Here is a 21,281-nt window from a genome sequence, read left to right as displayed (position 1 = left end):
AAACGTGCGCACGCGCGCGCGTCTGACGTTTGTTTCTCTGCTGCGATTTCAAACCCGGCGATCGTCGCGCGATGACAGAACGCGACCTTGGGCCGGTCCCGGATCAGCTCGCCACTTGACTGCGTTCACAAAACGGGATCGACGTCGGCATGCTCCATATTGCTGGGGTGTGCGTGCGTGTGCGCGTTTGTGTGTTTGAGCTGGTGAACGCAACGCGTGAATGCTACACAACTCACGTTGCTATCCGAGTTCGCCGTCTTCCGTTTTTTTCTCAAGCAATCAAAGTAAAAACCCAAAAATAATAATAATAATCATCTGGGCAACAGTGAACTCGTCCTCAAACACGTCTCAGGACACACGAGAGACATACGAGCAAGCGTACGATACCTTAGAACTTCCTTTCCGTCCATTCTGCCTGCTTTCCTCTTCACTTGATCCCAGAAGCAGCATGATGGGGGATTTTGGTCCGCGTCCTTTTCTGCTCCGCTCACAGATTGCTTCCCTGGGTTGTGTTTATTGAAATAACCTGAATTCCCTTTTTGTTGTTGTTGTTTTTGATTTCTACAATTTCCCTGCGACTCGGTCACGCTCGTCCTCGTCTCAGACTTTGATGCCCTTCACAGCTTTGGTGATGCTCTCCAGGAGAGCCTTGTTCTCGGGGCTCTGGAAGCAGTCTTTGTTGGTGTACATGTCGGTCAGGGTGCTGACGTAGCTGTCAAAGTTCTGCTCCGTGATGGGCTCCTGCTGCGGTGCAAAAACGACAACCAATCGCAAGCTGAGAACGAGAGGCGAAACTCGCGGCCGGATTGACGACCAAATCTGCCTTCGCCGAGCAATCATCTCTGGCCTGCATTCGCTCCGCGTTTCCGTGGACAAGAACTCACCATGTGCGGCAGGCGGATGTTCGCCAGGCTGCGGATCAGGGCCCGGCTCAGCCCGGACAGCTCCATGAAAAGAGCCTCGTTCTGCTCCTCGATCATCTTGTTCTCGTGCTCGATGCTCTTCAAGTTCTTTTCCATAGAAGTGATCTGCAACGCAAATAATCAAACGCGCTCTGATCATTCAGCACCGTCGTATCAGTCGCCGGATTTCCTGCTTGTTGCAAATCCACAAAGGCCCTCAAAGCGCTTCACATTCAACTACTCGCTCTCACCTACTGATGACGCAGCATCAGGAGCAACTGGGGGTTCATTATCTTACTCAAGGATACTTCGACGTGACCACCACGGCATTGGGATCGAACCCACAACCTCTTGGTTGGGAGACAACCACTCTACCACTGAGCCACACCACCTGCAATTTGGCTATCATGTGAAAATTCACTATAACCTTTACAGGTGAACTTAAATTGCCCACGAAATGCACATCAAGTCAATGATAGAAATAAAAATGCTGAAAACTTATAGAAGCCATAGCCCATATAAATATCTGTCAAATCAATTGGGTGAGGATACATTTCAACAACAGAGACCCAAACCTGAGTTTGCAGGTTGACTACGTCTGCCTCCATTTCGTTGTTGGACTCGTTGAGGTCGTTAATCTCTTTGTTGAGCTGCTTGATGTCCTCGTCGTTGTCGAGAACTAACAGGCAAAAATCAGATCCGTTGAAAAGCATTTCTCGTGTACATTTGTTTGAATATATTTTAACTCGGCGTGTCAGCCGATTAACATTTTTCATCGTAAATAATTGCATGACTAGAATCGTTATCTCACGATTAATTGCAAATGTTATATCGGTTCTAAATGTACAATAAAATGTACACAATGTTTTCAAAACTTTTAACTCATTCACTCGCCGCCATTTTCACATTTCGCAATCCCGTTCGCTCCCGACTGTTTTACTGGATTTGGACGGAATTTGGAAGGCCCTCAGAATATTGTGTTTTATTGCTATAAAATCTTGGAACCTGCCAAAAGAAAGATTAGTCTCTTCTTTCATCAGGGAAAAAAAGTATATAAGTATATTTTTATTTGTTTTCGTTTTACAATTAGCTTGATTAGAATATGTCTTAGTTTCATCATTTTTCACATTCCTGTTGAAAACACTGAGAAAAAAAAAATGTTTTTTTTGCAACACGGCCCTGGTTGATATCTTGTTTGTTTGTTTCTTTATTGAACATATAAACTTAAACAAGTATCAGATAAAACATTTAAAAGAAAGAAAAAACTTATGCAATCATTAGTGATAGTTTACATGTTCATAGTGAGTAGGAAGAAGTTGAAAACTTATCTAAGTCCTACCCCTTATTCTTTGTATCTTTTGACTTATTTCATTTTTAATACAATAAGTTAATACATTTCAATAAAAGAAAAATGTGTAATCCTGCTCGTGTATACAACTGCACTTTGACATATACGTACATTTGCCAAGCGCGTATGTACATGACATTCATAGGCATACAAAATAATATCGCTTATACTCTGCTACCACCTGCTGGCCGTTTTTGTAATAACTACCATTGCTTCCACCGTTCAGAGGCTGCATCAAAGCCTTCTGTATACTCTAGCATAAAACTAAACAAAACAAAAAAATGTATAAATAGAATGTTTTTGGGGGCATGGCAATATTTAAAATAAGTTTTCATACATTTTTGGGAGCAAATTAGTTAACATGAGAGTGGAAAAGAAGGTTAAGTAGAAATATGGTTGCGTCTTTTAGCCATTGCTACAGTAGTTTCATAATTAATAAAATTGAGTTAAAATTAAAAAAGATGTACTGTACTGTAAAAAACGAGTGTGATATTGATTTGTGTTGAGGACATTTTTCTGCCACTAAATGGCATAATTGCATTTGTAAGATGTTGGCAACACCTCAGTGCGTTTTTCTTTTCATATTAAGAGCTATCTAATCTTAAACACAAAATAACTTGCGAAATACTGTACATTTGTACAATTTGTAAAGTTCAAATTGACCCCTCTCTCCACAAATGTATGCATTATTATTATTACATTTATTGCTGCTAATTTTGACGTGGACAAGTCTGCTGCGTTGCGGCTGGAATTCCCTGGAATTACAGGCTTTCCAAGTGTCAAAAAGAAAAAAAGAAAAAAAAAAAAGAGTGGCGTTAAAGGAACTTAAAATGACCTCAAAATGTGATCACACTAATTTTGACAGCCCTTATTTTAACACACAAACATCTTACCGTCACTGGCTCTGAACTTGGAGCTCAGATAGTCCTCTGTGGGAAATTTGGCCTTCTTCTTGGCATACAACGCCCTCGGGCACCCTGAGAGGCTGCACAAAAACACACATTTATACACACGCGCACGCGCACTACTTGTGCTGTACCACATTGAGTGACACTGCAGAAGAAAGAAGATGCAATCAGCATAAACTACATGACAAAAAAAAAACAAAAAAAACATTCTGCTTTCCTTCCTAAAGTCAAACAGAAACCTAAACGAACTCTTCATTACTTGAGTTTTTACCACCCTGTCGGAACGAACGACGCGATGAGGGCGATCAACTGGTGCGCGCCGCTTACCTGCGGTGTGTGAGGAAGCTGCCGTTGGCGTGTCCGGAGCCGTCACATCCCGGGGTGGGACATGTTGGCCCTTCGGTCTTGAAGGCCTTCCAGTTGAAGGGCGTGCCGTTCAGGAGGCCCTCCTTCTGCCTGCGGGCTGCAAGCGGACAGCCGTAGGCGCTGCGGTGCGTGGCGTACTTCCCGCTGATGTGTCCCAGGCTGTCGCAACCCGGCACCGGACATCTGCTGGGAGCCGATCGGGAGGGGGGAGAATGATGGACAGATGTGGAAAGAGCGTCGAGGAGTGAAGACGAGATTGAAGTTACACACTGTCCTAGTGCAAATACAAACAATTACTCAATTCAGTCGTTTACATTCTATCATGCAAAGAATAACACTACTGGAGAAATGAGCTCCTCATCACCCTGTTGACATTAACACTGTTTTGTGCGCAAATGCAGCATGAAGCTCACGTTTTTCATATGTACTGGCAATACGCTCGACATTATTTGACTTTCACAGTCACTATGTGCAGCTCAATGTCTTTCCCCGCGAGTCAGGGCCTGACTGATGCAGTCACGTGGGCGGACAGGTCGCTACCTCTGCATATGATTCACAGTGACTTTCCTCGCTCTCCCTTCATTGCACTTTACGTAAGTCTTGCTAAAAGCAGACATTAAGGCTTTCTGTACGAACTTTAAAAGCTCCGAGTCCTCCTGGTTGTCCTTGGTAGGAGTTTTAATTCCACTTTTCTTGGCACGCGGGCACCCAGAGAGACTGAAAACAGAAAGTACGGAGTTGATAACATAAGGTTGAGAAAGGGCTGGTCAAGTGATTTCTTGTTAAAGAAAGAGAACAAAAAGGCAAGGAAGAATATTTTCAAACCAATTCAACTCAAGTGCCAAATATGGACGAAAGCATAGAATGGTGGTAATATGTGTGTGTATGTAGTCCCTGTCTAATTCTGCCATGAACTGTCACTGAGCCTCTCTGACTGACTGTGTGTGTGCGCGTGATGATGTCTGTGCAAGTGCTTGCATGGGCCTTTCTTGTTTGCGTGTTACCTTCGATGGGAGGCGTAGTTTCCCGTGATATGACCTGAGCCGTCGCATCCTGGGGTGGGACATCTGGAAGGAAAAAAATACCACAATGATGGAGACTGCCCAGAAAAGTGGTGATGACAGAAAGGCTGCTATTGTATATTGTTTTCTACGGAGCCCCTAAGGTGACATGGTAGAAAAACAAAACAAAAAAAAACTTGCGTGCCCTCGCAAAAAACGATGGGTTTTTTTTCGCCGACCATGTCACCTTAGCTGCGCCGTAAACACTTCCGGGTCATCTTCCATGTGACCAAAAGCGACGTGTAAACAAAACAGTGGGAAAAATACATGCTCCATCCTAGTCGCTTTGGGAAAGCTTTCCCACTGTTTTGTTTCATGTTTACAAACGTTCCGTCCTCGTCGCTTTTGGTCCCACGGAAGATGACCCGGAAGTGTTTACGGCGCAGCTAAGGTGACATGGTAGGCGAAAAAAACAACTTTGCGTTCCCTCGCAAAACTACGGAGCCTCTAAGGTGACATGGTAGGAAAAAAAACAAAACACCTTTGCGTTCCCTCGCAAAACATTTTGCGTTCCCTCGCCCCTCGCAACAAAATTTGCGTTCTCTCGCAAAGATTGCGAGCGAACGCAAAGTAGTTTTTTCGCCTACCATGTCACCCTCGCTGCGCCGTAAACACTTCCGGGTCATCTTCCATGTGAAAAAAAGCGACGCGTAAACAAAGCAGTGGAAAAATACATGCTCCATCCTAGTCGCTTTGGGAAAGCTTTCCCACTGTTTTGTTCCATGTTTACAAACGTTCCGTCCTCGTCGCTTTTGTTCACATGGAAGATGACCCGGAAGTGTTTACGGCGCGGCGAAGGTGACATGGTTGTATCGTTTTCGTTGTGGGTTCTTAATAAACCAAACCATTGCTTGAGGAAGAAGTTACTTTATATTTCAACTGGCTTCACAGACACAGATGTACAGACATGAATGCAATTGCAGCGTGGTAGCATTTCCTCGCTCTCTCTCCTCTTGACCTGTTTCCCAGCTCACACGCGCCCTCTGCTGTCTGGATGTTACAATAACACACCAACCAATAACAGTCAACTAAACGGTTGCTTTTGCTGTCATTACAATGGTAGGCGAAAAAAAACTACTTTGCTTTCCCTCGCAAAACAACTTTGCGTTCTCTATCTTTGCGAGAGAACGCAAAGTTGTTGTTTTTTTTCTACCATGTCACCTTAGGGGCTCCGTAGTTTTCAGTGTGTCTTCACACTCTTCAGGTCTGATTGCACATTTACATCAACGCTAATTGAAATCCAAGCAAGCCCAGCCTGAGCAGAGGAAGCAGCAAACAACCACAGATAAGCAGAATCAAAGCCGTGTGGCGCTGGTGTCAGTGGCAGTGCTGTGAGAAAACAGTGAAGGTGTAAGCGCAGACATACTTGAGTTCAGGGGTGTGAGCTGCCATGAGGGACCGGAGGCTCTTATCAGCGAGAGGACACCCAGAGAGACTGAAGGGACGGTTGGGGGGGAGGACAGCGAGTGAAGGACAGGCAGAAGAAGAGGATGAGGACAGAGGAGAAGGTACGAGGGGGGAAAAAGACGTGAGTGAAGGGGAATCAAGATCGCAAGGTCATTGAGGGAAAAAAAAAAAAGAGGACAGGCGGCAAGAAGTAAATCACTGATGTATATCGAAGTGTCACTGGCCGTCTTTGCCTCTCCGTGGTACACTACAATATTACTTTCTGGAGTGACAGCTTCAAATAACGTTTGAATTAGTGCTTGGAATTGAATTGAGAACAGCAAATTAAGGCAGCATTTTTAACAGTTAGTCAGTGACAAAGTGAATGTATTATGGATAAATATGACCCCATACAGCACTGTTTTTGCCATCAACCATATTTTAGAGGTTTTAGAGGCACAAATAAATTGTGCTCCATGGATTTTGCTAACAATCAGGCTGTATTCGCAATCACGCAACGACTACAACAAAGAGAAATTGCCCCCCCCCCCCCCCCCCCAAAAAAAAATCTAATCTGCTTGATTCTTATAAAAATTCTAATCAGTTTTACAATAGCATTTTTGTTGTTTCTGCAATTTATAACATTACTTTCATTATCAGTATCACATGATTCGATTACAGTTTTCCCTCTTTAATGATTCTTATAGAAAGTGCTGTAGTTCCTGTCATATTTCGTCGAGTTCTTATTACAGAAAGTACCACCTCAAAAAATACTCGTCTCTCCAAATACCACCATTATGACCGACTTTTTAAAATACAATAATGTAGTAGTCAAGTATTCATCAAATAAAGCTGAGGATTAATTTCTAAAATATGTATTTACTCTGTAAGCCACTGCAACACTATGCAAAGTTTGACATGTTCTTATATATTTTTTTAATTGCACATGTACTTTAAAAAACGTAAACTTTTTTTTTTTTTTTTTTACATTTTTATCTTTTGGGATGAAACTGAATGCAGACATCCCAAAAACGTACAAACGCAAAACATGAAAAAAGTGTTTTTCACATCGCAGTCTTGATATGTAAGTCCGTGAGTAAACAGTAGAGGTGGGCGGAGACGGAGTAAACTCCACATGGCTACTCGAAGAGAGACAGTAATAACTTATGTCATTGTTGCGGTAAAAACTCGATGATTGGCGGCATCAAAAGTGGCCGTTTGATATACGACATCTTCTTTGAAAAGGGTGGAGGTGCTAACTGACTGATTAAACTCGGTGGGAAGCACGGTGAAGTGAACGCGTCTTCTTTTGAAAGAAATGTCGTCAGCTGTTGGGAGTTTGAATGACTTGAAATGTTTCTGGTCATTTAAAACGGAGTTTAATGCTAAATGAAACAAACAAGACCCACTTACTTTGGGTCAAGAAAGTGGGTGTGGCTTGCCAGGCTTCACATTCTTTCAGTATAATATGTTTGATTGTATTTCATTCATGTTTTAAATGCGAGTTGTATTTAAATCAGTGATTCTTTGAGGTACCACTAGAGGGCGCCGGTGAACTCGTACTCGTACCACATTTGAAGCATCACTAAAGTGCTGTAAAAAGGTGCCTCTCCTGTTTTATTGATTTCAAAACACCACAAAAAGACTGAAAGAAAAGTGTGTGCGCCGCACTGATGTGTACCTGCGATGAGATGCGTAGTTCCCAGTGATGTGGCCACTGCCATCGCATCCGGGTGTCGGACATCTGGACAGAAAACGGAATAAAGTAAAGCACTGCGCCTATTCTGTGCCTCCCATGGAAACACACGGGGACACTCGGTAGTCGTGATAACTCACGAGAGCAACTCCTTCTTGCTGTCCTTGGGCTGGAACTTGACCTTGAAATTTGGGGTTGTGACTTCTCCGGGGTACTTCCTGTCCTCCATTAAGTCCTGCATCATCTCATTGTCCTCTAGGTCGGATGACACATACGACTGTCCGGCGTGATCCATCTGGAAAATGAAGAAATCAAGTTCATAGGACAGTCATGCTTGATCGTGTGCATCACTATTTCATCACAGTTGTCATACTTGGAACGTTTGATGAATTGAGGAAAAGGCATGTATTTGGAAAGCTCCTTTTTGTCAAATCCACGAGGAGCCCACCAGATCATTAGAAATGTAATCACGCCGCCAGTTGCACATCAACTTGGAGACGTCGGTATTCAACGCTGAAATTACGACATGACAAAATCTGACACATGCTTGTTGTTGAATGATGAGCATTTTTAAGAAATTAATAAATGTTGTGAGGTCCTGATAAAATTGATGTGATGGGTTTGACATATTTTACGACAGTTATTTGCAGCACATTTGAAAAGGATGTTGATTTGTCCACTTGTTTTTTTTGTTTTTGTTTTAAATAGCTATAATTTATATGTAGACTGGCCAAATGGATTAGTGAGGCTTTATTTATTAAGTTTGCATTTTTATTCTACAGAAATAAGTATATTTTGAAACTTTTCAAATTACTTTCTGCCTACTGTTTAAAGTTGAATAACTTTTCTGGTATAAAAAGGGATTTTTCTCAATGCACAGTATTGTCATTAAAAATCCTGTCTTTTATATTTCTTTTGAAAAAGTTCAAAGCAGTCGGGATTAGCATACGGAAAGGATGGCGCAATGCACCTGACACACCACCTCTGCTTCTCAGTGCAATGTCTTAACTGAGCAGTAACTCTTTCTGCGACATAAATGAACAATAGAAAGAGGAAAGGGCTACAGGAAATAAACATTTTTTTTTTTTTTTTTACCCCAACTGTCTTATGGGATTTCTTTATGTTGCAACAGCTCCTCTGTGATCAACAGCGCAGGAAATACTGCCTGATTTGCATGTACTTTTTTTTTTTGCACAATGGCAACATACTGACCTCGTCCATTTCCTCCTCCCTTTGGCGGTTGTGTTTGGTAAAATCCAGAGGCCCCTCCCACTCCTCCTGCTTGTAGCTCTGTAGGTTTGGCGACGTCATCCCACTGCTTCCCCCGTGATGCAGAGAGGAAGACGAGGAAGAAGAGGAAGGGTCTGGGGAACGGACCACCGGACTGGTGCCAGACAGGCTGCCTTCATGTTTGACGGGCTTCTTCATGCTCAGGTCCAGAGTTCCGTTCTCATCCACTTCAATGTCCATTTCCTGGGGAAATATTCAGGACTGACCTCGTATTCTTGTGCAAAAAAAGACATAAGGAATTTAGAATCTCGATTTATTTTCACTAGGGATGGGCGAGTACCGATACCAGGTATCGTTATTGGGCCGATACCAGCCTTTTTTCAAGTACTCGAGTACTCGAGACGCAGACGAGTACAAGCGGAGCGACGGCAGAGGGGGAAGACGTTAAGTGAGTCCTCCTTGCCTGTAAGTGGCGCTAGCTTGCAGCAGTTTTTCACCAAATATTTACCGGTTTGGAAATACTTAAAAATAGTGACTCTTAAACTAAAAGAGCATTTTTGTGTTTTAATTTGAGCGTTAATACTATTGAAGAGTGACTGTGCTGTTTTTTGTTGTTGTCAAAATTAAAGGAAATATATTTGTTTAAAAATATCTTTTAGTGATTTTTTTTTTTTTAGTTGTCAAAATGCACTACTGGTATCGGCAGTTGGTATTGGTGAGTACTGAGGGTCTGAGTATCGGTATCGGTCTGAAAAAAAAAGTGGTATCGAACATCCCTAATTTTCACAACTTGAATCAGTGCACACCAAGAGTGTGTCTGTTCGCTCGGTGTACAGTTTTTTTGATTTCTTCTAAAATGCCAATGCACATGCACATGTTGAATCACAGGCCAAAAAAAAAAAAAAAACCTGTAAAAGGGATAGAGGAGGAAAGGAAATGGGAACTTTTCCCAGAAATGTCCCATGCTGATGTGCTCACTGTTCCATTATCGATTCTTAACTGGCTCAGACTCTGATTCCGTCCTTGTTGATATGTACTACATACGCGGCGAGGTCACATGACACGGAGACAACAACAGTTGGAGCTGCTGTATCGTGCATTTGTATGTTTAAGACATCCTCCTAAAAACCAAGACGGGAAATGGAAAAATGATGAAGCAATCACATGTTCCCGCCGTGAAGGAAAACTGCTTTAAGAGTCACAATATAAGCCAAAGTGGCATTTCCAATTACACCTCCCGTGCGCTCAGAGAGGGTAAACAGTATTACAGGTGGAGATGAAAACACGGGGGCAAAAAATGGACTGCAGCACGGGAGAGAGGAACGGTGAGCATGGATGAAAAGAGACGGCGCGAAAAGAAAATGAAAGAAAGACTGACCGGCGTGGAGGGAGTGGGAGATCCGTGCTCCAGATTATTCAACAACAACAACAACAAAAAAAGGCTACCTGGTGGAGTCGAAGTAATCCACGGAACTGGCCGTGGGCCAAATTCAACAGCAACATGAGGAGTGTGTGGGACGTGAGGATGAAAGGGAACGGGATAGGTGATGCAAGTGCCTCTCAACCACCGCTGTTGCTGTGAGTCGGTGCCCGATTCGACGATACACAACTGGTGGGATGGCGGAAACGCGAACACGAGAAAGGAGATTGTTGTGCCCTGCTGTGCCTCGTGCTACAATGCGCTAAGTAATTGCTGAGGTTTGCGGGGAGATGAAAAGGAGTCAACTTGACAATGATGACATACCTTGCAAATAACGTGTTTATGATTCTTTCAAGAACATTTGGATGGCGGCGGCATACCTTGTTTTGTGGTTTGGTGCTAAGGTTCTCGGGTTTCTCCCAGCACCGAGTCGACAGGTTGAGGATCGCGGTGGCGGCCATGTGGGCGGCTTCGGCGTCGTGGGAGTAGTCGTAGACCAAGGAGGAAGGTTTGCCGTAACCATGCAGGCTGAGGCTGGGCGATGAGGATTTAGGGAACGAGGGTTTACCTGCAAGGAAAAGGGACGTGCATCAAGAGGATTCAAGGTGGAAGCCATTTGAGTTAAAAAAAAAAAAAAAACAGAACAAAAATGTCTTGACAGGAATATGTTGTATGCACCCCCACTCGTCTTAAAAACAGAATTCTGATTAATATTGCGCTTGTGGGAAATGAATTAAACAGCTAAATCCACCCGTTTTTCCACACTTGACCTGTTTTCTGAGTTTGGCCATGTGGCGTTTGTAAGCTGAGTCGAAATTGGTCATGACCTGAGGCCTGAGCAACTGTGATGTCACTTTCAGTCAACAGCGAGTGGCAAAATGGCCGCCCCCTGAGATGGATAAAAACAACTGCATTTTGCTGCTTCGTTCATATTCCACAAATGTGAGATTAATCACAATATCATATTATTTAGACTAGTGCATAAAAAATAGTGTAAATATTTTTTGGGGGGGTTGATCTTAAACATTTCTTGCCAAAAATATGTTATACAGGGTGTTCCAAAATGGTTGACCCCATTCTAAATGGCCATATCGCGGACACTACTTGATGGATCTTAATGAAACTAAATACACTTTATGTTGAAGGTCATAAGTTTTATTGGTTACATTTACAAAGAAAAGTACACATATTTGTTGGTTCCATGACAGATTTTCATAAATGTTCTATATGAGCGCCGCCTGTGACTCCGCACACGTCGAGTCGGTATTCGAGCTCGGCCCAAAAAGTCCTAATTTTTTTTGTAGTTGGTGACTTCTTTGCAAAATTTGTGAAGAACATTACACACAAAAACTTGAAACGTTTCTACACAAGCTGTGAATATTTGAGGTCATTCCAACGAAAATCGGCAAAATTATTGGCCTACGAAATGGGGTCAACCATTTTGGAACACCCGGTATGTGACCTCACTAGTTTAATCATTTGTGGAATATGAGTTATCCATCTCAGGGGCCGGCCATTTTGCCACTTCCTGTCGACTGAAGATGACCTCACAGTGGCTCAGGGCTCAGGCAACGACCAATCACAGCACACCTGTTTTCTGAAGCTGAGCTGTGATTGGTCGTTGCCTGAGCCCTGAGCCACTGTGAGGTCATTCTCACTCAATAGCAAGTGGCAAAATGGCAAAATTTGCTGCTTAACTCATATTATTGTCCCGATTTTTGGGAGGTTTGACTTTCCCTTGAATATTTGTTCAAATCAAACTTGGCCCAAATCATTGGGCCAAGTGTTGAGTGTGGATGAACTCCTCCTGGGTGCCTTTCCTTACAGGGTACTTCTGTGCCCCGCCATGTTGTGGTTTTTGTGTGTCTGTTGTGTTTTAGGTGTGTCTTTGGGTACGATCATGGGGGTGTGTGGGGGTGACTTTTTCAAATGTATTTATTTATTTATTTATTTTATTGTATTATGGATGTCAAGCACTTTGATTTGCATTTCGAATGTATGAAAGGTGCTACACAAATAAAGTTTGATTGATTGATTGAGTGTGCGTCCTCTCTTACTTTTGAAGGCTTTGGGTGAGGTTTCGCTGGTGGGCATCTTTGGCGCAAGCATGCGCTTCCCGAACACTTGGGCATCGAAGCTTGCATAATCGAAGGACACCTTGGAATATTTCTCCAGCTCCTTGGCCAGATTGGCGCGGGGCGTGGCCGGCGCCATGTTGGGCCTGTAGCTGCCGTACTGGGGCATCTCCAGCTGCTTCACGAAGCACATGGGCCTGCGGAGGTGACAAGGGCGCACGCGTCAGGGCAAAAACGCTAACGAGAGAAGAGAGGAGGAAATGGAGTAAAAGGATCACACAATCAGCACAACGGAAAAAAAACAAAAAAACAAATGAGAGAATAAGAGAGGGAGGTACAGCGTGACAGTGAGAGAAGGAAGATAGGGGCAACAGTGTACTTAGCGGGAGTGCTGCTGGATTAAAAGCTCTCTTATCAGCAGAGGGCACATTTGCGTGTTGTACAGCACGGAATTTATGAGCTTTAAGCCCTCTCGTTTTCCTAAAGAGCCAGCGCTTTTGTCAGACCTGTTGGCGTAAATCCACTGATAGAGCCGAAGCAGGCGAGACGGGAAAAGACAAGCGGAGGAGGAGGCTGAGGAAGAACGGAAGGGGGAGTGGTAAAACTGGGAGGGGGGGGGGGGTGTAGGGGTGGGGTCACCTTCCTCATCTTTTGCTTTCTTTTCCTCCATCCCCCCCTCCTTATCTTTCAGCTCCCCACCCCCTTTTGGCCCAGCCTTCTTTTCTTCCTCCTCCTCGCCATCCAATATCGCATATCGTGCGTCACATGCTCATAATCAGCTACAGGAGCGAGCCTGAAGTCGTGATCTGTCGGGAAGGTCCTCATACAGAATGCAAATAAAGGGACAGCCTAACAAGACCATTTTTTTTTTTTTTTTTTTTTTTTTTTTTTACACGAGAGTATCACAGGGGTTTGTTTGATCTAATTTTTTTCTGTACATTAACATGACTTGCATTGCCTGAATGTTGAACACAGACCAAGAGAAGACTCGGCTTTAATGTGACCCCCCCAACAATGCCCCTATAGATTGAATAATTAGCATCCTCCCTGCATTATTAATTAAAATACCAATGAGGAAGAGCACGGACTTAGCATAATACAGATGTCTCGTTTACGCTCATCATCATTCTTTTGGCCATAATGAGGGTGCCGGGCCAGCTGGGGAGATTAACGGTGAGAAAGAGACGTCCGTGTTAACACGGTGGCACTAATGATTAGACCACCCGAGTGGATTGCTTCAAGAGTTTCTTGAATTCGGCTCGGTCCTAAGCTCATAAGTATCCCAGCAACCGATGTCGCGACGAGGGATGTCACGATAACGGCAATGTCGCGATATTAAAACTGCCACAATATCGTCGTCGTCATGTTCACAATATTAAAAAGGAACACATTTGTTAAAAAGAAAAAAAAGTCAGGTTGATTTGTGTTTATGCAGTTCTAGCACTCTCTAGTGGCTAGTTTATTAGTGCAATTTAATTTTCATGAGGGATGTTTTGGCCTTCTATGTTTCAAATCTACGCTAATTGTCAGATGAAGGGAAACCGAATTTGCTCGTGAAGCGATCAATGTGTGCTTGCATTACCAAGTAAGTGCCTCATTGTTGTTATTAGAGATTGTAGGTGGTTTACAGGACTGTCTCAGAAAATTAGAGTATTGTGATAAAGTCCATTATTTTCTGTAATGCAATTAAATAAGCAAACATGCCATACATTCTGGATTCGTTACAAATCAACTGAAATATTGCAAGCCTTTTATTGTTTTAATATTGCTGATTCTGGCATTTTTTTGTTTTTACTTGGTCTGAGGAAATAAGTCATAATCAGCAATATTAAAAATAATAAAAGGCTTGCAATATTACAGTTGATTAGTAATGAATCCAGAATGGATGGCATTTTTGCTTATTTAATTGCATTACAGAAACTAATGGACTTTATCACAATATTCTAATTTTCTGAGACAGTCCTGTATATGAATTGCTGTTGTGTACAAAAGCACAATATTGTTTTTGTTTTTATTTTAGTATCAGCTCTCTTTTTAACAATATTGTGATCTTTTTTAAATATCAGCAACGCCCCCACAATATCGTGACGATTATCGTATGGTGGCCTTCATATCATGATAATATCGTATCGTGATGTTTGGCTATCGTTACATCCCTGTCGTCGACTGTCATCCGATAAACATTTCTGCCTTTTCCAAAGGTAACAAGGCACACTTTTCATTAACGCCGTCAGGGATGTACTTGAACAAACGTGTTTATCATTGTAAGCGAGACGAGAGGCCGTCACGATGCCGGCACATTCAGAGTCAGTTATACAACCAATGATCAATTCCCGTGTTCGGCTTTGATGATGTGACGTGACGTCTGTGGGCACGCACCTGAGCACTCTGTCGTTTGGACTTCCTTTGAGGAGGTCGCTGCCAGGCTGCGAAACTTGCTTGTCTTGGCTCTTGGACAGCTTGTCCGCCGCTGCAATGGGACATCCCGAAAGACTTGAGAGGTCGGAGGAGGAGAGAGATTCATATTTAGCGAGAGAATGCTGACCGTGTGTAAATCTGCACCACACTGATGTAGACTGACACAACTGCTGTCCTGCATACATAAATATATGAGCTTGCAAATAATAAAAAGGCAGAAAACCCTGCCAACGTCGAACAAAAACAGACGTAAGCACATATCCTATGCTGTTGTGTACGCATACCTGCGGTGTGTGTTGCGGTTGCTGTTAACATGGCCCTGACCGGTGCAGCCAGGAGTCGGACACTTCAGCACATTCTCGTGCATGGCCAGAACTGAGGAGACATGAGCACATATGCACAATTGCACATCAAGATGAAGCATATTTCGATTTTTACACTATCCCATCTTGGCGGCACGGTGGGGTCGAGTGGTTAGCACGTCCGCCTCCCAGTTCTGATGACTCGGGTTCGAGTTCAGGCAAATGGGGCCGGACGAACGTGTCAGCTGCGTGATGTCACTCCCGCGGCAATTTGAAAGCGCGCACAGATTTTTTTTCTTTTTTCACACATGTAAGCTTCTGTGAGTGAGTGAGTGAGTGAGTGAGTGAGTGAGTGAGTGAGTGAGTGAGTGAGTGAGTGAGTGAAAAAAAAAAAAATCCGTGCGTGCTTTCAAATTGCCACAGGAGTGACGTCACGCAGCCGACACGTTCGCCCGGCCCCGTTTGCGACACGCCACACCCCCCTGCTCTGCGATTGGCTGGAGGGGTGTAAACACTGTCTTTCCACAGAAACGTCCCGCCGTTTACAAAACAAACACAAAATGGCGAAATACAGGCTGGAGGGTTGGGGGTTTGGGACAAAATCACCGCCAGAAATTAAGAGAAGCCCAGATCTGTAAATTGAGAAGTAGTTTGTTTGTTTAAATCCTGTGTTTAAAAAGTGCATTTTCCTGAATGAAACCGGCAGACAGCCCCTTTAAGTAATAAGTAATCCTACCAAACCTGGTTGACCGAGTGAATACTGCTCAATCTGAACAACCTGCAACCTGCTTTAATCTCGAATGAAACTCACTCTCTGGGGGAATCCTGTCCTTGTGAGGGCAGCCTGATAGGCTACGGTGGTGGGGGTAAAGGCCGGTCACATGACCTGTCCCGTCACACCCCGGGGTGGGACACTTGATTTCCCTCTTCTCTGGCCGAATGCTCTCTAGAAAGACAAGTTCAAGGGAGAGGAGAGGGAAGTGGAACAGAAAGGAAGATGGGATGAAAAAGGAGGACAAAAGCAAGTGGTTAATGCCATCAGACAGTCTGCTCGGCTGAGCGTGAAATCTAGACATACACTACAGTATTTTGTGTTTTGACTGTGCAAAGGCACCATCTGCATCCGTTCTTCTTCTTGTCTTGTGTGTTATCTGTTCACAGGCAACATGACATTTCAGTGTCTTTAATAACTTTAATACAATGCCGAATGTTTAAAATATTATGCATCAAAGTTGGCCGGTTTGAACATTTCCAACACACCACCGGCTGGATCCAATAAATGCCATTACAAAGATATTATATGAATAACTGTCGGCGGCATTAATCTCTGTTTACAGTGGTGCCGAATTGCACCGCATTATAGCACATGTTTTCCCACTCTCATAAATACAAAACATATTACAATCACCCGCAAAAGTGCGCAGTTGCATAAGTATACATGTAAAATAAATCCTGTAAATCTCGGGCCGTCAGCCAGAAGTGAGAATTAGATGTGATTATGATTCACGTCTCACTGTGGATCTCATTGCACCATTCGGGCATACCTAATAAAGTACATGTATCTTTTAAGAGTGCAGCAGTCTGTCGGCAACATACCATATACGCAATTAACAACTCACATTTGACTTTCCTGCTACCGGAGGAAAGCAGCATGGCACCGCAGCATCGGCGTGGGAGGAATGAAAGAGCAGAAAAGTGTGGCGCGATGCTCTATTGGCCTTCAAATTGAATGCTAATGAGACATGCATCCCCTAATTAAGGTTGAGCAGTACACGAACGTCACCACGGGAGGGAGGGGGAGGCCAAGGAGAGGGCAACACTCGCAGGCATGTAAGAACGCTACTCGCTGATCGTGCGAGGAGCATGACGAGGGGGCGGCGTGCCAACTGAGAAACGGAAGCCTCCGTCAACCATAAACAAGCAACCTGCGCTTGGGCCTTTCCTTGACTTTCTCTCTCTGCCTCGCCTAACCCTGCTCTTGTCTTCTTCTCTCAGCAGAGTCGAGTCGGGTTGTGGAGCTGAAGCTGGCTTTGTGATTCTTTGCCGCGCTTCAAGTTCAGCTGGCACATGACACAGTAATGCGAGTGTACTCGGGCATTTTGTTGAAGTGATGAATGGTTCTGTAATAGCCAAGATTGGTGGTATCAGAAAAGCCTTGTGATCATATGGACTGAACTTTTTAAGATAAAAAAAATAATAAAAAAAAATAAAACAAAAAGTAACCCAAAATCAAAATAATAATAGAATGAAGGTGCATTGGTACCATGATTAAAAGTTTTGGTCATTCCGAGTCATTCCCCACTAAATTTGTTCTTAAATACAACATATACTGCATTGACACCTAATAAAACTCGGGGTGGCAGGCGATTAAAATTTGTAATCATAATTAATCGCATGATTTCAATCGTTTACTGCAAATGTTATATCTTTTCTAAATGTACAATAATTTTCTTTCCTAAGTTTCATATTCTTAACATAAAAGTGGGAAAACTGTTACATTGATAGAAATATGGCTGCATCTTTTAGTCATTGTTACAGTAATTATAAAAATAATAATTCATAAAATTAATTTCTAATTAAAAACATGTACTGTACTAAAAAAAAAAACGAGTGCCATATTTATTTGTGTTGAGGTCATTTTTCTGCCACTAGATGGCATAATTGCATTTGTAAGACGGTGATAGCTCCGTGCATTTTTCTTTCCATATTAAGAGCTATTTAATCTTTAAGAGGAAGTAACTTTTTCTGCACATCTTTTGACCCCAGTTTCCACAAATATACGCATTATTATTAAATTTATTACTGGCGAATTTTGACGTGGACGTGTCTGCTGCATACTGACAATTTGGTGGCAACCTTTTGCCTGCTCAGACTAAGTGGCAGAAGCGTTGAGGGTAGACAGCTGGTATCATGGAACATATTTCATTCATAAATATGTGAACTGTGGGTATTAATCGCTATGAAAAATTCTGCTACACTTTTTAAAATCACCCTAATGGGCGGCAGTGCTCACGTCACGTCACAAATGTGCTCCTGCCATACTCTGTGTGACACATTTAAAGGGAATGAAAGGAACTGCTTTCATTGGTCAGGGTTGAAGTCAACTGTGACCGCTCGCACAGCGGCGCAAGTTGGTCAAGTTTGTCAGTATTACACAGTATCACAATTACGTACAAGTTTCATGTCCAAGAAAGTTCCGTGCACCCGATCCTACCTTTAAAGTAGCTCTTTCTGATGACCTCGAGGTGCTTGGGCCTGTCTTCCATGGTGAAGTATCGGTGGTGCTGCATATCGGGCACAGCCAGCAGCTCCCGGGGCCCGGCCGGCTTCACCTGCTCCGCTTTGAGGGCGATGGCTTGCTCGAGCAGGCCCAGGTTCCCTCGGGTCATGTCAAACATCTCCGACTCATCCGTGACGGTGGAGCGCTGCGAGAGGCTGTCCTCGTCGTCGTGCTCGTCGTCGTGCTCGTCGTCGCCGTCCGCGTCGTGCGAGTCTTTCTCGTCGGACTTGTCCGAACGCACCTCGATGATGTCGGGCGAGGCAGGGGGCGAGACTTTGCGGATTTTAAAGTTATCGCCTCGGGGATTTGGTGGGTAGTTCTCGAGCGGACTGGCCATGTGGGCGATGTAGTTTAAAGGAAGGCGGGCCTTGTAGTTATTTAGCGGTTTGTGGGTGTCGTAGTTGACAAGTGGACTCGCTCTTGTCTCACTGTAGTCCTCACGTGTGTTGTAGTCCTCCAGAGGACTAACCCTGTGGTCTTCAGTCTTGATGTGTGGTCCCTGAGCTGCTGTGGTGCTGGTGATGGTGCGGACAGCAGTCGGCACAAGAGGATTCGCCTCCTCGTCTTTCGCCTCCTCTTCTGGTGTGTCCTCCCTCTGTTGTGCTGGCTCTGCTGTCTCCTCCTCTTCATCCGCCGTGGCTTCATGGTGGACCTCCGTGGCCGGCGTTCCGCGCTCGCCTCGGTCGCCCACCAACTCCTCCTGTGCTCCTTCGGCCTCCTCGTGCGCGTCTCGACCTCTGCCGACTGCGGCTTCCTCCGCCCCGGCCGTATCCTCTTCCTGTTCCTCGTCTACTTTTTCACCGCGTTCGACCGCCGCCGTGACATTCCCCTCGGTCTCCATAGCAACAGGCTCCGGGGTGGCCACAGTTGGAGCATCGCTGTCGTTACTGCTGGCGGGGACTCGGCCGAGGTGGAGGAGAGAGTCGGCCGCTTCTTCAGGAGGAGGAGACTGACACTCGGGTGTCATATGAGACTCCATGATGACACGCTCTTCTGTGAAAACAAAGACAGTTTAAATGCAATATGAAATACGGTTTCATTTCGTAATAAATAGAATGAATGCATCAAAGGTCGAATTGCAAGTGAATAGAAGCTTGTTCTGAGAACTAAAGGGGAAAAAAAAGTACCTCTGATGATGACAGTGATGTCAGCCAGATTTTATTTAAAGCGGAATCAAATTTGTTATTCGGAGAAAACTGAGAATTAAACAGGAAGTCAACCCGTTTATTTTTTCAATAATATGTTCTATGCAGCCCCACTGGTCTAAATACGATATTCTGGTTAATATTGCGTTAGTGGAATATGAGTTGCAGCAAAATCCAGCCGTTTTTATCCATCTCAGGGGGCGGCCATTTTGCCACTTGCTGTCAACTGAAGATGACATCAATTTTTCTCAGGTCTCAGGTAACAACCAATCACAGCTCAGCTTCAGAAAACAGGTGAGCTGTGATTGGTCATTGCCTGACGTCATTGATGTCATCTTCAGTCGACAGCAAGTGGCAAAATGGCCGCCCCCTTAGATGGATAAAAATGGCTGGATTTTGCTTCATAACTCATTCCACAAAAATATTAACATTAATGAGAATCTCATGTCATGTTTAGACTAGTGAGGTCACGTATATTATTGTGAAGAAATGTTTATGGTTGACTTCCCCTTTAAAACTCATTCACTGCCATTCATTTGAGAAAATTTCAAAATACGTTCAATAATTATATATAAACCGAATCTACCAAATAACAGAATAGACTCCCGTTCTTTTATGATTGACAGTAGAAAAATGTAGGCTTGCCAAAATACAGCCATTTCTCTCATGGACTCTGAAACTGTGTTTATTTCGTATAAAATGGGGCAATGATGTCATCTACCCGTGGTTGGGCATCAGTAAAGTTGTTTCCAAGTTTGACATTTACAGTGGAGCATAATCAGATTCTCCCCCATTTAGCACCGCTCTAAAAAATACAATTGACAAGTATATTTGTCAAAGGCAGTGAATGAGTTAAGAGTAGACTCACCTAATTCCGTCTGATTTGCTGCTTCTTCCCTCTCCTCTTCCTCCTTTTGTTGACTCGGTGTCTCCTCACGCTGTCCATTTGTCTGTCCACGTGCCAGGTTTCCCACAATCGTCTCTTCCCCTGCGGCCGCGTCCATTTCGTCCTCGTCGTCCCTGCCCTCGCTTCCGTTCTCGCCGTCCCGCTCGCCATCTCCCTCGGCTTCGCTGCTGGCGTCGCTTTCCGCGCTGAAGCCCTCATCCAGGGCCAGTTTCAAGGGGTGGGACTTCCTTTTGGAAGCCGGTCGCTCCGTTTCCGGCTCCTGCTCCGCCTCTGTCTCCTCAACTCGACGCTTTCTGGCTATGGGGCATCCCAGAATGCTGGGAGGAGAGATGAGAGGAAAAGCAAGAAGACGACAATTGTGTATGATTGAAGGCACATGAAGCGAGCCTGAGGAGGGCGCTATGCTTTCGCTCGCGACCAAATATGGCAGCCGATCTCAGCCGATTGACTGAAACGTTTAATGAACAACTCGTATGGAGGGAGCAGCGGGGGAGGCAACGGAGGGTGAAATCCAATAACCTCCCCCTTTATTCTCACCTGGGGAGACGGCGAGTGAGATTGAAGGGGATCCATAAACAAAGTGCATTTGAAATTGCCTGCTGAATGACTACACATGTAAACAGATAGCTCATGTCTTGCGGCGCGATAAAGACGCGTCACAAGCCAGCGAGCCGCCTGCTCTGTGCCGCTCTCGTGAGAGTGAGCGTCACACGTGAAGAGGATCGCAGCTGGATGGAACCTGAAGAAATCACTTTCACACCTGCTGGAGAGTTTGTGCTCTTTTTCACCGTGATTCGTCGTATATAAGCTCCTTCAGCAGCTAAAAATAATACTCTC

General features: G+C 44.2%; 1 protein-coding gene across 9 annotated transcripts in view; it reads right to left on the bottom strand.

Annotated features, from left to right (window-relative positions):
- Nucleotides 1-594: 594 nt before the first annotated feature.
- LOC144013315 (myelin transcription factor 1-like) overlaps nucleotides 595-21,281 on the bottom strand; it is a 108,416-nt gene continuing 87,729 nt past the window's right edge. For 5 of the 9 annotated variants that reach the window (XM_077511988.1, XM_077511993.1, XM_077511994.1 and 2 more), the window contains 18 exons: nucleotides 20,406-20,761; nucleotides 18,327-19,385; nucleotides 15,924-16,058; nucleotides 15,095-15,185; nucleotides 14,772-14,885; nucleotides 12,375-12,589; nucleotides 10,698-10,885; nucleotides 8,880-9,140; nucleotides 7,808-7,962; nucleotides 7,653-7,715; nucleotides 5,952-6,020; nucleotides 4,529-4,591; nucleotides 4,161-4,241; nucleotides 3,486-3,710; nucleotides 3,144-3,235; nucleotides 1,478-1,581; nucleotides 885-1,028; nucleotides 595-744 (listed from right to left, as the gene is read on the bottom strand). In XM_077511988.1, the coding sequence (XP_077368114.1) occupies nucleotides 601-744; nucleotides 885-1,028; nucleotides 1,478-1,581; nucleotides 3,144-3,235; nucleotides 3,486-3,710; nucleotides 4,161-4,241; nucleotides 4,529-4,591; nucleotides 5,952-6,020; nucleotides 7,653-7,715; nucleotides 7,808-7,962; nucleotides 8,880-9,140; nucleotides 10,698-10,885; nucleotides 12,375-12,589; nucleotides 14,772-14,885; nucleotides 15,095-15,185; nucleotides 15,924-16,058; nucleotides 18,327-19,385; nucleotides 20,406-20,761 (3,559 nt within the window). In that variant the 3' untranslated portion in view covers nucleotides 595-600. The remainder of the gene's footprint in view (nucleotides 745-884; nucleotides 1,029-1,477; nucleotides 1,582-3,143; nucleotides 3,236-3,485; nucleotides 3,711-4,160; nucleotides 4,242-4,528; nucleotides 4,592-5,951; nucleotides 6,021-7,652; nucleotides 7,716-7,807; nucleotides 7,963-8,879; nucleotides 9,141-10,697; nucleotides 10,886-12,374; nucleotides 12,590-14,771; nucleotides 14,886-15,094; nucleotides 15,186-15,923; nucleotides 16,059-18,326; nucleotides 19,386-20,405; nucleotides 20,762-21,281) is intronic. The other 4 variants (XM_077511996.1, XM_077511989.1, XM_077511991.1 and 1 more) reach the window with 4 other exon arrangements.

Source organism: Festucalex cinctus, chromosome 2, assembly GCF_051991245.1.
Source record: "Festucalex cinctus isolate MCC-2025b chromosome 2, RoL_Fcin_1.0, whole genome shotgun sequence".
NCBI lineage: Eukaryota > Metazoa > Chordata > Actinopteri > Syngnathiformes > Syngnathidae > Festucalex > Festucalex cinctus.
The sequence above is the reverse complement of the archived record's forward strand: the minus strand, read 5'-3'. Positions and strand labels throughout refer to the sequence as shown.